The sequence below is a fragment of the Onychomys torridus genome, chromosome 2 (assembly GCF_903995425.1).
Source record: "Onychomys torridus chromosome 2, mOncTor1.1, whole genome shotgun sequence".
Taxonomy (NCBI): domain Eukaryota; kingdom Metazoa; phylum Chordata; class Mammalia; order Rodentia; family Cricetidae; genus Onychomys; species Onychomys torridus.
Genome location: NC_050444.1, coordinates 39,767,646 through 39,781,770, shown reverse-complemented (window position 1 = coordinate 39,781,770; position 14,125 = coordinate 39,767,646). Strand labels below are relative to the sequence as shown.

The 14,125-nt window shown below is 43.6% G+C and overlaps 1 protein-coding gene across 1 annotated transcript in view; it reads left to right on the top strand.

Annotated features, from left to right (window-relative positions):
- Window positions 1-8,324, top strand: part of Dnajc5b (DnaJ heat shock protein family (Hsp40) member C5 beta) — a 52,342-nt gene extending 44,018 nt beyond the window's left edge. Inside the window, exon 5 of the mRNA XM_036177029.1 lies at window positions 8,008-8,324. Within this exon, the coding sequence (XP_036032922.1) occupies window positions 8,008-8,102 (95 nt within the window). The 3' untranslated portion in view covers window positions 8,103-8,324. The remainder of the gene's footprint in view (window positions 1-8,007) is intronic.
- Window positions 8,325-14,125: the final 5,801 nt, after the last annotated feature.

Here is a 14,125-nt window from a genome sequence, read left to right as displayed (position 1 = left end):
TTGTGAGAGAGGTACTTAAGAGTTAAGAACAAAATGCCACACTTCACTTCTGTGGCAACGACCCATTTTCTCTGGCTTTAACTTAGCAGGAAAACCAGTAAACTGACCTTGAATGAAATTGAAATGCCCGTTCCTGCAAGGGAAGAAATGTGTTGCGAGGGTGGTCTGTGGGGTGAGGCATGGTGTGTCTGTGGGTGCAGCATTACGATTCCATGTCGGGGATTACTGGCTGCAGTGACACATGATCTTTCTCCCTGTTACCCCCGTCAGTCAGCCCAACACTCAGCCACAGACAGCGCAGAGAGAGAGAGAAAGTCAGCTGCTGTGGCGACTTTGTCTTAAACTTCCTCATCTTTAGTCTGGGTAGAATCGATTTCACAATTTTTTAAGGCAGAATGCAAACCAAAGAGTTTCGTTGTGGCACCTTCCCACCTGTCACTGCACTTCCAACTCTTCCTGAACTTGTAACTTGTAGTAGGAAAGCCTAAACTAGGTGAATTGAACCCAGATCTCCCGAGTCCAGCGTCCACATTTATCTGAAAAGCCTCACAGCCCTTCCTGTGTTCAGTTGGATAAAAGCTCCAGCAGGTCATTTCAGTAGACCTTGGTGGAAGATCTCTTTTCTGGAACAGAGACTTAGACTAGGTGCCAGGTTCTCCCCAGGGCTCCTCCCTGCTGGGTGATTGGTGATGGATCTATGTTCCTCTCACTGTTCTGACGCTCCAGAGCTACCAACTCCATTACAGAGGTCAGATCCTAATCTGTAACACAAAGGAGCCATGTTTTCTTATTTATAAATATTTGAAAGATCTTGGGCTAGGGCGACCCAGGTTTTATGGGTCCTGAAATTTATGCAGTCTTGGCAGGGCTACTACACACACACACACACACACACACACACACACACACACACACACACACACACACACACACACAGAGAGAGAGAGAGAGAGAGGGGAGAGAGAGAGAGAGAGAAAGAGAGGGAGAGAGAGAGTTCTGAACATGAACTTAAATGAGAGAAAGGAATCACAACGAAGTAATGAGTTAAAAGTGGACAAGTATCATATATGTCACAAAGTCAGGGGAAATACAACCATGAGCTACCCAGCTCGTCTATATGGTATTTTCCTATGGCTGCAGATTCTTTGATTGCATATTCATGTAACATAAATGTACTGTATCATTTTCAGTTGAAAACATACAAATAATTCTGTCTTTATTGTGTTTGACCAAACTTTACTTTTTTATTATTGATGGATTAGAAGAGTTTCTTCTAGCTTTACAACTCAAGTTGACAAGGGTGTGTAAGGTTAGAGATTATTGTCAAATTTGGGAAGCCTGTCTAGTTTATTTAATACATATGAGATGTAAGAATTGGAACAATTTTCCACAGACAGCTTCTTTATTCTGCACATTTCAAACCATGTTAGAGTTACGACACCTAATTCTCCTGCGGTCAGAGCCCAGAGGACACATTCGTATGATGTGTCACAGTCTCTGGCATGGGTTGAATGTCCTCTCAGCACATGCATTGACACAGTGAGCTGGAGGAATATTCTTTAAGCCAGTCCTACACCTGTCTGGGTATCAATAACTAGCTGTACCCAGACTTACTGCAAACCACAAAATCAAGTCCCATTGAATTCAAACAGAACTCCTCTTCAATTCAGTTTTCCTTTAACTAAATCTCTTAATAGGTCTATTGTATCCATTGTCAGAAAGAGATGCCATGAGAAAAGTCAGTGTGGAAAGAGACAGGGCTTTTTCTGATTTTGATAAAATGTCTTCTGCAAACAGACCCTTGAGTTCTGCATTGCTGAGGGTCTCTGGGGCTTCAGTCTTATTGGCCATGCACTGAGTCCAGCATTGCTCTCTAGAGCAAACACCTGGGGGTGAGGCTACGCTTCCTTTGTGGCCGGTTGCCATGGTTAGGTTCAGATTCACATTCCAGATAATGTAAATTAATTCCGAGACATGAGTAGCCTACTGACAATTTAGGTTCAGATTTACATTCCACTAATTCAGAGACAGGTGTGTAGCCTACTGGCAATTTTAATGCAAATTAAGACTGGTAAGGAGGGAAACTAGACCCTATCTGAGGACTCCGCTTTCGGGTCTGTGGTCCAAATGATGGTGGTACCGAACACATTTCCCTGGGAAGGGGAAGGAACGGGGAGCTAAGGTAGAATAGTGCATGGATTGATAGGCCAAGAGGGGTTTATATTAACTTTCCATACATCTGGTCATCCTGTGCTTAGAGATTTGACCCATAAATGAAGGTTATGACTGGGAATTTTTCTTGCATGAATACTGAAAGGCAACATTTCTTTCTCCTGTTTGTTCTTCATCCAGAAATGCTGAAATATGAAATACAATAAAAACCGTATGGGTTGGGGATATAGCTCAGTGGTAGAGCACTTGCCTAGCAAGCACAAGGCCCTGGGTTTGATCCTCAGCTCAAAAAAGAAAGAAAGAAAAAAACAACAACAAAAACGTATATGAGGTTATTCTACTTCCAGAATAAAAGTTAACAACTACTGGATTTTTTCCCTTATGCCTTACTATACCAACCAACAGGAGAACAGGAGTTAGCAAGAGTTGGGACTTCATGATCCTTGCCATCCTCTGTGGCGGGTTTAATCTTGTACAAGTCTTGTAAGGGTAGCCACAGCCTCAGTGAGTTCCTATAAGCAAATACTGTTTCCCTGCAAAAGTTCACTACTTATGCTCTTAGAATCTTCCCAACCTCCCCTCCAACAGCAATGATCTGTGAGCCTTGGAGAGAGGGTATCATGCTCTAAAGCAGTGGTTCTCAACCTTCCAAGTACAGCCACCCTTTAATATAGCTTCTCATGTTGTAGTGATGCCCAACCATGAAACTGTTTTTGTTGCTATTTCATTATGTAGTTTTGCTACTGTTATGAATCATAATGTAAACATCTGTGTTTTCTGATGGTCTTAGGCAACCCCTGCAAAAGGGTCATTTGACCCCCAAAGGGGTCATGACGCACAGGTTGAGAAGCACTGCTCTAGCAGCTGGGCCGGTATCCGCGGACATACATGGGAGCACTGTGTGCAGTCCATGGGTTGAGAGAGAGACAGAGAAGAGCACACAGAAAGTTGGGAGGGAAAAGCAGGCAGGGGAAGGAAAGGTAGATGTGACCAAAACACATTATATGCATGTGTGAAATCCTCAAAACAGTAAAAAAAGGAAATACTACAAAACAGGAAAAAGAAAAGGAGTTAACAAGAAAAGTACATTTCTGGTTGAATTAAGTGATTGACCCCTTCTTCAAATTTCACTTTAAAATGTATTATGGGATGCTATATTTCTTAATTTGTAAAAATCTAAATTTAAAATATCGAATCCATTGGCTCATCTTTAAAAACATTAGAAATGTTAACTGGCTTTGAAATAGTGTAACAAGTCTGATTTTCCACATGCAGCTTTGTCTCTGCACACTTCTGTGTGTGGTGTGTGTGTGTGTGTGTGTGTGTGTGTGTGTGTGTGTGTGTGTGTTTCAGCCACACCCACTGTTTGCTTCTGCTGAATTGTCGGGCGTCTTTGTCATGGTAAACATGGTAAGGTCTCTGCTGGGGTGTGGTGGTGCTGGGTGGGATTTGCTAGCAGAAAGGAGAGAGTTGTTTGGGTTGTTCTGTTTCTTTAGATGATGTTGAAGACTATTACCCAGCCACCATGGTTAAAAAAATGAAGGATAGGGACTGGAGAGATGGCTCAGTGGTTAAGAACACTGACTGCTCTTCCAGAGGACCCAAGTTCAGGTCCCATCACCCACATGGTGGCTCACATCTGTCTGTAACTCCAATTCCAGAGGACCTGACACCCACGGCAATGCAGGAATGCACATAAAATTTAAAAAAAAATGGAGGGCAGACAGTTCTGACAGTTGGAGAACTCACAACTGGGTTCTCCAATTTTCTCAAAAGACCCTCCCAGTTCGAACCTAGGAGGACTGTAATGCTCTTGGAAATCAGTCAATATCAACAGAGCCTATCTTGGGTGATTGTTAGCCTTCGAAGAATTAAAACCTAAACAGTGAAATGTTATGTTATAGAATTAAACCCAACCAAATCCGTCCAGGCAAACACTAACAACTTTTGTGGCTTGATGGCTTCCTTTCCATGGGTAGAGAGTCTAAAGGAGAGGATTTATAATACTGACCTTGGGTCTAAAAAAGTATGATTCAGAGCACAGAAAAAATGTTGATTGCTCAGTTGTTACTGCTGCTTGCCTGGATAGGACTCAAAAAAATCCACAACTGCCGAGCAGAAGGAGCCATATGGCTCTTGTTCTCGGCCAAGATAGAGAGACATGCTATTGAATGCTCAGCATTCGTCACATCTGCCTGCCCAGGAAAAGGGCACGGAGGTGAATGTAAATTCACCCTCTCTCCTTTTGTGCTGCTTACTTAGTGTCCTTCTCCACACAGCGAGGAACCAGTGTCTCAGAACAGTGCAAGAAAATAACACTAGGAATCTGTGATGCTTCATACAAAGACATCATTGAGCATTAAGGCACCAGGCCAGGGCAGTAGGAAGGGGGAGCCAGCCCAGAACCATCCCCAACAAGGCAGCTCAAAGTGCATCTTCGATGTTTGACTGCCAAGATTCAGTAAGGTGTGTGTGTGTGTGTGTGTGTGTGTGTGTGTGTGTGTGTGTGTGTGTGAATTGAGATCATCTCTCCATATCAAATATTTATTGTGCACTTGGTATCTGTCTGTTAGCACACCTGGTTCCTGGAATCTTGAGGATTATAATCTAGCAAATAAGATTTAGAGGCAAATATTAAACACAGAAACACAGAGAGCTAGCCCATTTGCAGGCACAATAAATCTACCAGAAGAGAAACATGGAGGCTGTCACAGTGTCTTCAGGCTAGCACAGCTTTCCAGCGAAGTGACATTTAATGCAGAGACATAGGAGATCAAGATGTAGGAGACTGTGGAGATGGGAAGCCTTTGAATAAATGAATCTTGACACAAGAACTATTTGGTACGGTCCCTCCCTAAGTCCTGCAGATAAGATAGTGAACGGTATTATATACACCAGGCAAGGCAGATGGAATCATATTAGAGGGCTCCACCAAACAGTTTTATAACTGAATTAGTATGCCGGACTCTGTGAAGGCGGTATTTACAATGAGCTCGGAACTAAGATGTGTTTATACAAGGAAGGGCTCTACACATCAAAATCACCAGGGGCAACTGGATGCTCCGACAGTTTGCCTGAGAAGAACAGGAGTGCCAGGGACAGCTAGGAGTGAGGAAAAGGGGTCAAGAGAGAACCGCAGAAGGTCAGAGAGAAGCACCAGTACACTCTGTAAACAGATGGACATAGGGGTGATGCTAAGTGAAAGAAGCTAGACACAAAAGACAAGTGTGCTGTGATTCCAGTGAGGTAAAAAATATTCAGGAGCTCTGAGTTAGTGGAGGAGAAAATAGGCTGGTGGTCACCAGGACCTAGAGGAAAGGGAGAGCAAAGAGCAGCCCCACTCACTGGCTTCCATTTTGGTCCAGGGAGACATTTGGCAACTCCATAGAGGTGGTGAATTATGTGTGTCTGTTATCTGAAAAACTCCCGGTGACAAGAAGCACCGGGGGTGGGAATAGGGAGGAGGGGAATAGACCTAAGCAAAGCAAAATATTAAGTGTGGGATGTGGGAAAGTTATCCCAGCCTTTTGTTGGCTAATTGAGAGCAGCACACAGCTAGCTGCTGAGGCAGGGGGATGTGTCAGCTCCAATTCTGTGAAGTGTGCTTGAGTTGTTTTTTTTTATTTAATTCACTTCTTAGATCTTTTAAGTGTTATTGTTTTTATTAAACAGATACAAGCACATGTGCATGAAAAGACCTAACTTTTCACATCAGAGAAATTAATGTTACCCTGATCTATGGTGCTCTCTGTTCACTTTTCCCTTCTTAGAAGGAATTGCCTTGAATTGTTGGTCATCCTTCCCTACTATTACTTTTGGTATCACAATTATATTTATATTCCTAATCAGCATACTGCTTGGTTTTGCACATCTTTGAGTTTCAAATGAATGGCCTTTTTGTATGGTAACATTTTTCTGTAACTTTCTATGCTCCACTCAACATTATACTGCTTAGACTCATTTTGTTGATATGCTTGACTCTCTCCTGGAACACCTTTCTATTTTCAATCAGTCTGACTTTGGCTCACCCAGAACTTCATTGCCTAAGCCACCGGTCCTATTATTCTCACTGTTATAATATTCTGAGAAAGCATCCCTCATTTAGTATCCAATCTACTGGTGATGAACAGAGTAGACCCCACTTTATTTGCCGTTCCAAACAGCTGATAGGAATGTTCTCATACTTACATCTTAGTGCATGAGTGCTAGGGGTGTCTGTGTTTACACACAGGACTGGAATTCCTTAGGCACGGGGTATGCACACCTACAATCTATTAAGTAGCACCAAGCAGTTCTGCAAAACTGAGGGGTTGATTTACATCCCTACTAAGAGCTAACATGAGTTTCTGTTGCTTCGCATCCTTGCCAACACTTAACAATGCCAACCTGGAAATATGTGTCAATCTAGTGCGTGGGGTATGGCATAAGGCAGTGGCTATAATTTTCATCCCTGTGTTTACTAGTAAGGTAGAAGACCATCTGTGTGTATGTGTGGTATGTGTACATATGGTATAGGTTTAGGATATGTGTATGTTCATATGTGTGGAGGCCAAAGGTTGACCTAGGTAAATAAATAGCTTTTAAGGAACAACACTAAGGTTGTCTTCTGGCCTCCACACATGCATGTATACCCACATAAACAGACACCTGGACACACAAACACACAACACCACCAAGAAGAGAAAGAAGCAAGCAAAAAAAGAAAGAGATATGATTTTGTAAGAGAATCCAGTTGGTTCTTAGACCTGTGAATTCAAATATTACTCTCCTACTTTTGTAATTTCATCCTGAAAGGCACATTATTAGCTTTAGGCTAAGTCTTTGCACTGTCCTTCATAGGTTTTCATCTTTTATCACATTTTCTTTTTGTGTCTGTGTTATGTTCTGAATAATCTCTTCAGATATGTCTTTCACCTCATGAATTCCCTTTTAGCTTTTCAAAGCTCTTAAGTTTCTAAAATGTAATTTCAGGTACTTTAATCACTAGCTCTTTGTTGGTTTCAAAGTCTGATGATTTTAAATACATAGTTCTTTTATCTTTTGTTTGATAAATGCAAAGAATGAAGTCTCTCTGGGTCTTATTTTGTCTTTGTTGGTACTATAGGCTTTCAGTTTGTGTACACTGTTTCTATGTCTCTTTATTTTTCCGTGAGTGAGTTGTGAGGTGTGTGTGTGTGTGTGTGTGTGTGTGTGTGTACTATGAGCTCAAGTTTCTAACAGTATTATAGGGACGTTTTAGTGCTAAGTGGAGTATGATTCATTCATTTCTGCTAGGTTCCTGAGAACCTTGCGTTGAACAACTTTATAGTGGATGATTTTCTGGGTGTCTTCGAAAAAATATGGGTACCAAAAAGACAAGGGCTGCCAACCTGTGTGCATATTAGTTTGCCATCTGACATTTTTAAGGAAGCCTCTTCAGCCCAGCACCAGAGCAGAACTCCATGGAGACTTAAGCGCAAGTGTGGCTGCTTTGGACATGGGCTTTATGTGTTAAACTTCCTCTCAGGTGCTCCTCCAAGCAAGCCCTGGGCTTTGACTCCTGCCCCAACAAGAGCCAAACATGCAGTTATGGACTACAAAACCCTAGGGCTCATCCTCCATAGGAAAGCTATTTTTCATACATGTTGTTGCTTTCATGAAAAATGGAACCTGGAATGTGCAGTATCCAACCTGGGTTTGGTTATGATCCTGTAAATAGCAGAATTTGAAGAGTTCAGACAGTGTCTTGTGAGTTGATTTGCTTGTTCTTTCAACAGAACACCTGCTCTGTGCCCTGTTATCAAAAGAACTTGGTAAAAATGGGTCTGATGATGGCTTCTTTGTGTTTTCCCCCAGATACAGACTTTCCAGTTGTTCTCCAGCCTACAAATGCAAATGAGAAAACACAGCTAATCAGAGAAGGAGCTCGAAGTTATTGTACAGACTCTTGATGTTGGGCCCATGGAGGGTTCAAGCTCCTCTTCTCAGTTCAGCCATGTCTCTGGGTGGTCATGGGGGAGGGGGTAACATGAAATGCTGTGAACATATTCACATTTGTATTTTATTTTTAGGTTAAGGGGAAGATGATTGCTACATAATTTTCTCAGACTTTCTCTTTGAGTAGAATTCCTAATGAAAAGCATTCAGTTTGATGAATAAAGGCCTGAAGAGTTCTTTTATGCTGCTTGCATGAGGTAAGACTGTGGCAGTGGACAGTCTTTATGAATCCGATTGTAAGGTGAGCCAGACATTATTCCTCACAGACAAAAGTTGTAGAAGAAAAGACTCTTTTCACCCACTTAACTAAACACCATAGTCACGCTTGCCACACACATCATGTGTAAAACCCTCAGAGGAGTTGAGGGATTTGTGTTTGTGGAGCTCTTTGTCGATATTTAAAATGGTTACAGAAATACGATCTAAGAGAGAAATGGCATTTACTGAAAATTAGTGAAAACAGGAACAGATCAAGTTAGTGCATGCTTGTCGACTGGCTTTTAAAATGACAATAATCTTCAACCTGGGTCAATCTTAGAACCCAAGCCAGAGGATCAACATGAACCTGACCTAGCCCCAAACAGTAAAATAGTCTGTGTATAACCCGCCTGTACGAGGACTAGATATGAGGCAGATAAGGAGTAGAGACACACACAAAGTGAGGGATGCATCTCTGATGTCTACAAAGTTACAGTGCAGAAAGCATCGCACCGTTTTTTGTAAAATTCAGTATGTTGAACATCTCTGCGTGCTGGGCATCCTGAGCTTCAAAGTCACCTCGGTCTATGCTTGTTAGATTCCTTTATCTCCCCATGCCCAAGGGACCACGTGCTACTTCTAAAATGGTATGGCAGCAAGGCGGTTTATGGCTTTTTCCTGAGCCTGTCTTAGTTCTTTATGTAATCTTCATTTTCAAGTCCTTGTTACTATTTGTATAACATTGCATAAAACGCCATCTTCTTTTCCTTTTGTTTCTTCTCCCCACCCCACCAAATTACAGTCAATTGCTGCTAAATATATATTGTAAGTGAAAACTAGTGTCACTGTTCTGATAGTTCTGGAGTTGATGAAACTCTGCTCAAACTGTGCAGCTCCTGGGATGTCTCCCCCTCCACACTGAAGCAGGAAGAGTTGATTTGAAAGTTCAGAGAACTAGTCCTAACCTGTGTTGTGACCAGTCCTCATGTCCCCGGCATAGGGATACAGATGCACACCACAGCGGCAGCTTCCCAGAGAGTCCTTTTCAGAGACCTTCAACCAGACACAACGGGACTCGTGGGTTAGCCAGTGGATTTCAGGGTGAGTCAAAGGTGAGGCAAAGTCAGACCGATTGAAAACAGAAAGGTGCTCCAGGAGAGAGCCCAGCACACCAACTAGGACGTGTCAGGCCTTTCTAAGGGAGAGCTGCAATTAGGTTTCTTTATAATAGTTATATGTGAGACTTGGGTGGCTTTCGAGTCTTTTCCATAAAGCTTGCTAAGAAACCATTCCCTCTCTAACATTGCCCAAAGACTTTAATTTGTAACAGGGTTAAAAGTTGAAGTATCAGGTTGGGGATTTAGCTCAGTGGTAGAGCACTTGCCTAGCAAGCACAAGGCCCTGGGTTCAATCCTCAGCTCAAAAAAAAAAAAAAAAGTTGAAGTATTTTTTAAAAATCAATGTCTTAATTAGGGTTTCTATTGCTGTGAAGAGGCACCATTACCATTGCAGTTCTTATAAAGGAAAATATTTAATTGGGGCTGGCTTACAGGTCAGAGGTTTAGTCCTTTATCATCATGAAGAGAAGCATGGTGGCACACAAGCAGACATGGTGCCAGAGAAGGATCTACATCAGGATCAGCAGGCAGCAGGAAGAGAGGGGGACACTGGGCCTGGCTTAAACATCTGAAACCTCAAAGCATACCTCCAGTGACACACTTCCTCTGGTAAGGCCTCTCCTACTCCAGCAAGGCCACACTTCCTGATGGTGCCATTCCATATGAGCCTATGAGGGCTACTTTCGTTCAAACCTCTATAGTCCACTCCCTGGCCCCCATAGACTTATAGCCATATCATAATGTAGAAATGCATTCAGTCCAACTTCAAAAGTCCCCATAGTCTATCTCAACCCTGTTTAAAAGTGCAAAGTCTCTTCAACGACTCATGACAATCTCTTAACTGTAACCCTGTGCAAAATAAAGATAAAAGAGTAGATCACTTACTTCCAACATATAATGGCACAGAATATGCATTGCTGTTCCAAAAGGGTGGGAAAGGAACATAGTGAGGAAATACTGGACCAAAGCAAGACCAAAACTCAGCTGGGCAAACTCCACATCTCCACATCTAATGTCAAAGCACTCTTCAGATCTCCAACTCCTTTAAGCTTTGTTGACTGCAAAACACTTCTCTCTCTTGGGCTGGTTCCACTCCCTGTTAGCAGTTTTCCTTGGTAGGTATACCAGGACTCTGGCATCTCCAACATCTTGGTGTCTCCAAGGCAATCCAGGCTTCCACTTAACAGCTTCATGAAAAAGCCTCTCTAGGCCTCTATGGAGGGAGATTCCATAACCCCCTTTTTATATCCTTGACTCTAGAGCCAGAACCACATGGCTGAAGCTACAAAGATCTGCTGCTTGCTGAGGCTGGAACATGGCCCCCTTGTTCAATTACATCTTCACCAGCTTTCTGCTTTTGATGGTTTCCCTCACTGCCTAAGTTTGGCTGACCTAAAACTTGCTCTGTAGACCAGGCTGGCTTCAAATTCAGAGATCTACCAGCCTCTGCTTTCTGAGTGCTGGGATTAAAGATGTGCACCACCACACTCAGCCCTAAGCTTTCATGTAATTCCTTTTTACACATTGGAAGCTTAGCTGGGTGGGGGTCTTGCTCTGAAGTCATCACTCCCTTTATTCCACTTAGCATCAGGCTTTCTTTAACTTGTTTACACTTCCTGGTGCCCATTTTCTCCTCTAACTGTACATTTTGTATTGTTTCCTAGCTCTGCTTGCTCCTTGTCATTATAGATCTTCCTAAGTGTGACCACCAGTAAACAAACAACACAGTCAATACTAGGCCGTCTTGAAATCTCTTCTGCCAAAGCTCTTAATCCATAACTCTTGAATTTTAGCCTCAGGCAGATTTTTTGGACAAGAGAAGAAAGCAGCCAAATTCTTACCAAGGTATTGTGGAGGACCAAATTACTCAGGGTCAGAGAATCTTAGCTTGCTTTACCCAGTAAGGCTGCATAAGGGGATGATTTGACCATAGGCATGTTTACCAGATGTTTGGAAGGGTCTACACCTGGCTCTATGATGTGCTTTGATCTTGCAAAGGGGAGGTCTTTGTTATAAAAAGCCTTTTGACTAAATCGCCGAGGCTGTTGGGTATTGATCTAGGCCTTCCTGAAGGTACTCTCTGTTTCTTTCTTCTTGTCAACTAGGTCTCTCTATCTAGTATTTTTTTTTTTATCCCTCTCTCATAAGAACCCTTCAAAAGGTTGGAGCTGGCCTCCCACAGATGGCACCAGAACGTGGGACTTAGGTACAGAGGACAAGAGAGGGAGGGGGCACCTAGGAAGCAGGGGGACAGGTCCAGTTATGAATTAAAGTTTATGTGGTGGTATTTCAGGGGTAAGACTGTATATATAAACCAGAGTGGCTACAGTTAAGCTGAAGCAAGTAGTTAAAGGTAGGCTGCAGCAAGTATCTCTCTGTTTCTGTCTACCTCTATGTTTCTATGTTTCTCTCTCTAAAGTTGTAAAAAAGTTTGGTGACGTGTAGGCTTAGGTATATTAGGGTAGAATAAGCTGTAGGTCTAGGGATACGGTGAAGGTTTAATAAAGTCACTTAGGGTAAAGAGCAGATTTTTCCCAAGTGGGACCTGGAATGCACAGGGCAGCATTCAGCACTGAGCAGACACTGCAAACCTGGCAGTCCAAAACTGAAAAGCTACTTCAGAGACTGTCAGCTTCAGAAAGCAGCAGCAGCAGCAGCAGCAGAGTGTGAGCAGAGCAGCTGCCCCAGCCAGGTATTGGTGGCTGAGACCCATGGGGCATCATAGCTTCCCAGACAGCAGACACCAAGAGCCAGCAAAAGTAGAAGGGTTCTGTGTGCTTTCTGCCATGAAGGAGCCCTGACGCCAGAGAAGCAAATGGCAGGCAGCAGCTTGGAGAGTGCAGCAGAGACTTTGAACCCCAGTAGTTGGAGCACTGAGAGCCAGAGTCACTGGCGGTGAGTGCCCAGCAGAGACATCAGCAGGAACAGCAGAAGCAGCTTGACTTACAGCTGAGATTGACACAGCCCAAGCTCCCAGTGATGGAATGAGGAGGAGCCGTGGGGCTACCCTGAGAGCAGCATTTGGTTGTATGAGCAGGGCAGGATGCTGAGGACCCCTGGCAGAGCAGGTAACAAGCTGGGGGTACAGCAGCTGTGATTGGTTGCAGGTGGGTTTCCTCCTGGAGCCATAGTTGCTGAATGAGTGAAGCCTTGGCTCTTAGCATTGAAAGGAGCCTTGAGCTTGTGTAGTGTGAGGCGATTGAAAGCCCTCTAGCCTCAGGACACAGGAGTCCTTGGCAGATGTGCCTGTTATGGGAGGCACAGACAGACTGGGACTGTAAAAAAAAAAAAAAAAAAAAAAAAAAGGCATGTGGTTTGTTTGTAAGAAGGTCTCTTGAAAATGACTCTGCCCCAGCCAGCTAGCAGCTTTTGTTGTTGTCACCTAGGGGAAAGCTAACTGAAAGTGCCCTGTGGCTGAGAGTAAGGCTTCAGAGATGCTTATTGTAATGGATTTCATGTACTGAGGCTTCTGGGACCCAGTGTGCTGAGTGCTGGTGGCCTTGCGCTCACCAAGCCCCAAGTTTGGCAAGCTGGCTGCCCTGGAGGAGGCAGAGGACAGCCCAGGTGAGCTGAGCAAACATCTACAATTGGGGAGGTCTAGGAAAGTCATCAATCAGCAGTCTGCAATGTGGGGAGCCACAGCCCAGGGGCCCTGGAACCTCCTAGGTCAGAGGAGCTGAGGGCTGGGACACAGGAGGGAAGGGACCAAGGATGTGATCACTGAAGCTGCTCAGAAAGATGAGGTTGGCGCCTGCCAGCTTGCCCATGGTAAGCAGCATTGGTAAAAGAGGGACCCTGGCGGGGCTCTGCGGACCAGCATCAAGTCCCCTAGACCTCCAGGGGACAGCGTTGGGTCTCCCAGACCATACGTGGCCACCTCCCCTCCTCTTTCTCCTCCTCCTTTTCTCCCCCCTTCCCCGTCCCCAGCCCAGTGGAGGTGGGAGCCACACTCAGGCAGCCTGAGTGTGGCTGGCAAGCCCTCTCCTTTGCCTCAGATTCATTACTAAACATGGGTTTAAACCGAGTTGAGTTGTTGCCTTCAGGAGAGCGGCAACGAATTTTGGTAGTGGCACTCCTCATTTGGAACTGTTTACCGAAGAGTTATTACAACTTGGTAAGTTATACAGAGACTTCAGGGCAGCTGATGAGCCAGACTCTGATCTTGGGCTGTCAGTTGAACTTTGAGACTGGTATTGGAACTGACTTTTTGAACTTTTGCAAACCTCGGAAATGGAAATGGGACAATTTTGATTTCATCTGTATGTATTATCAACTTGATGACTTATGAATTGTTTTTGTGTATGCATATATGTTTTGTTAACTGTGGTGACTCATGAACTTCGTGAAGAAATGGATCTGTTTATGGAACTGTTATGTAGGAATGAGTGGAACTGGTTTTCTGTAGAAACAGAGAAATTAGTTTTCTATACCCAAAATGCATTTTAAAAAATTATAAAGAAAAATGGGAGTCAATATTCCTCAGTCTCTTTAATTAAAAAAATTATATTTTCTTGCCCCTTGAGTGGACTAATGTTAATTTGTGTTAATATACCCTATGTCTTGTTAGAAGAAAATGTAAACAGTTCTGTTAAGAGATCACTTTTGGGAGCTGGGTGATGGTGGTGCATGCCTTTAATCCTAGTGTTTGGGAGGCAGAGCCA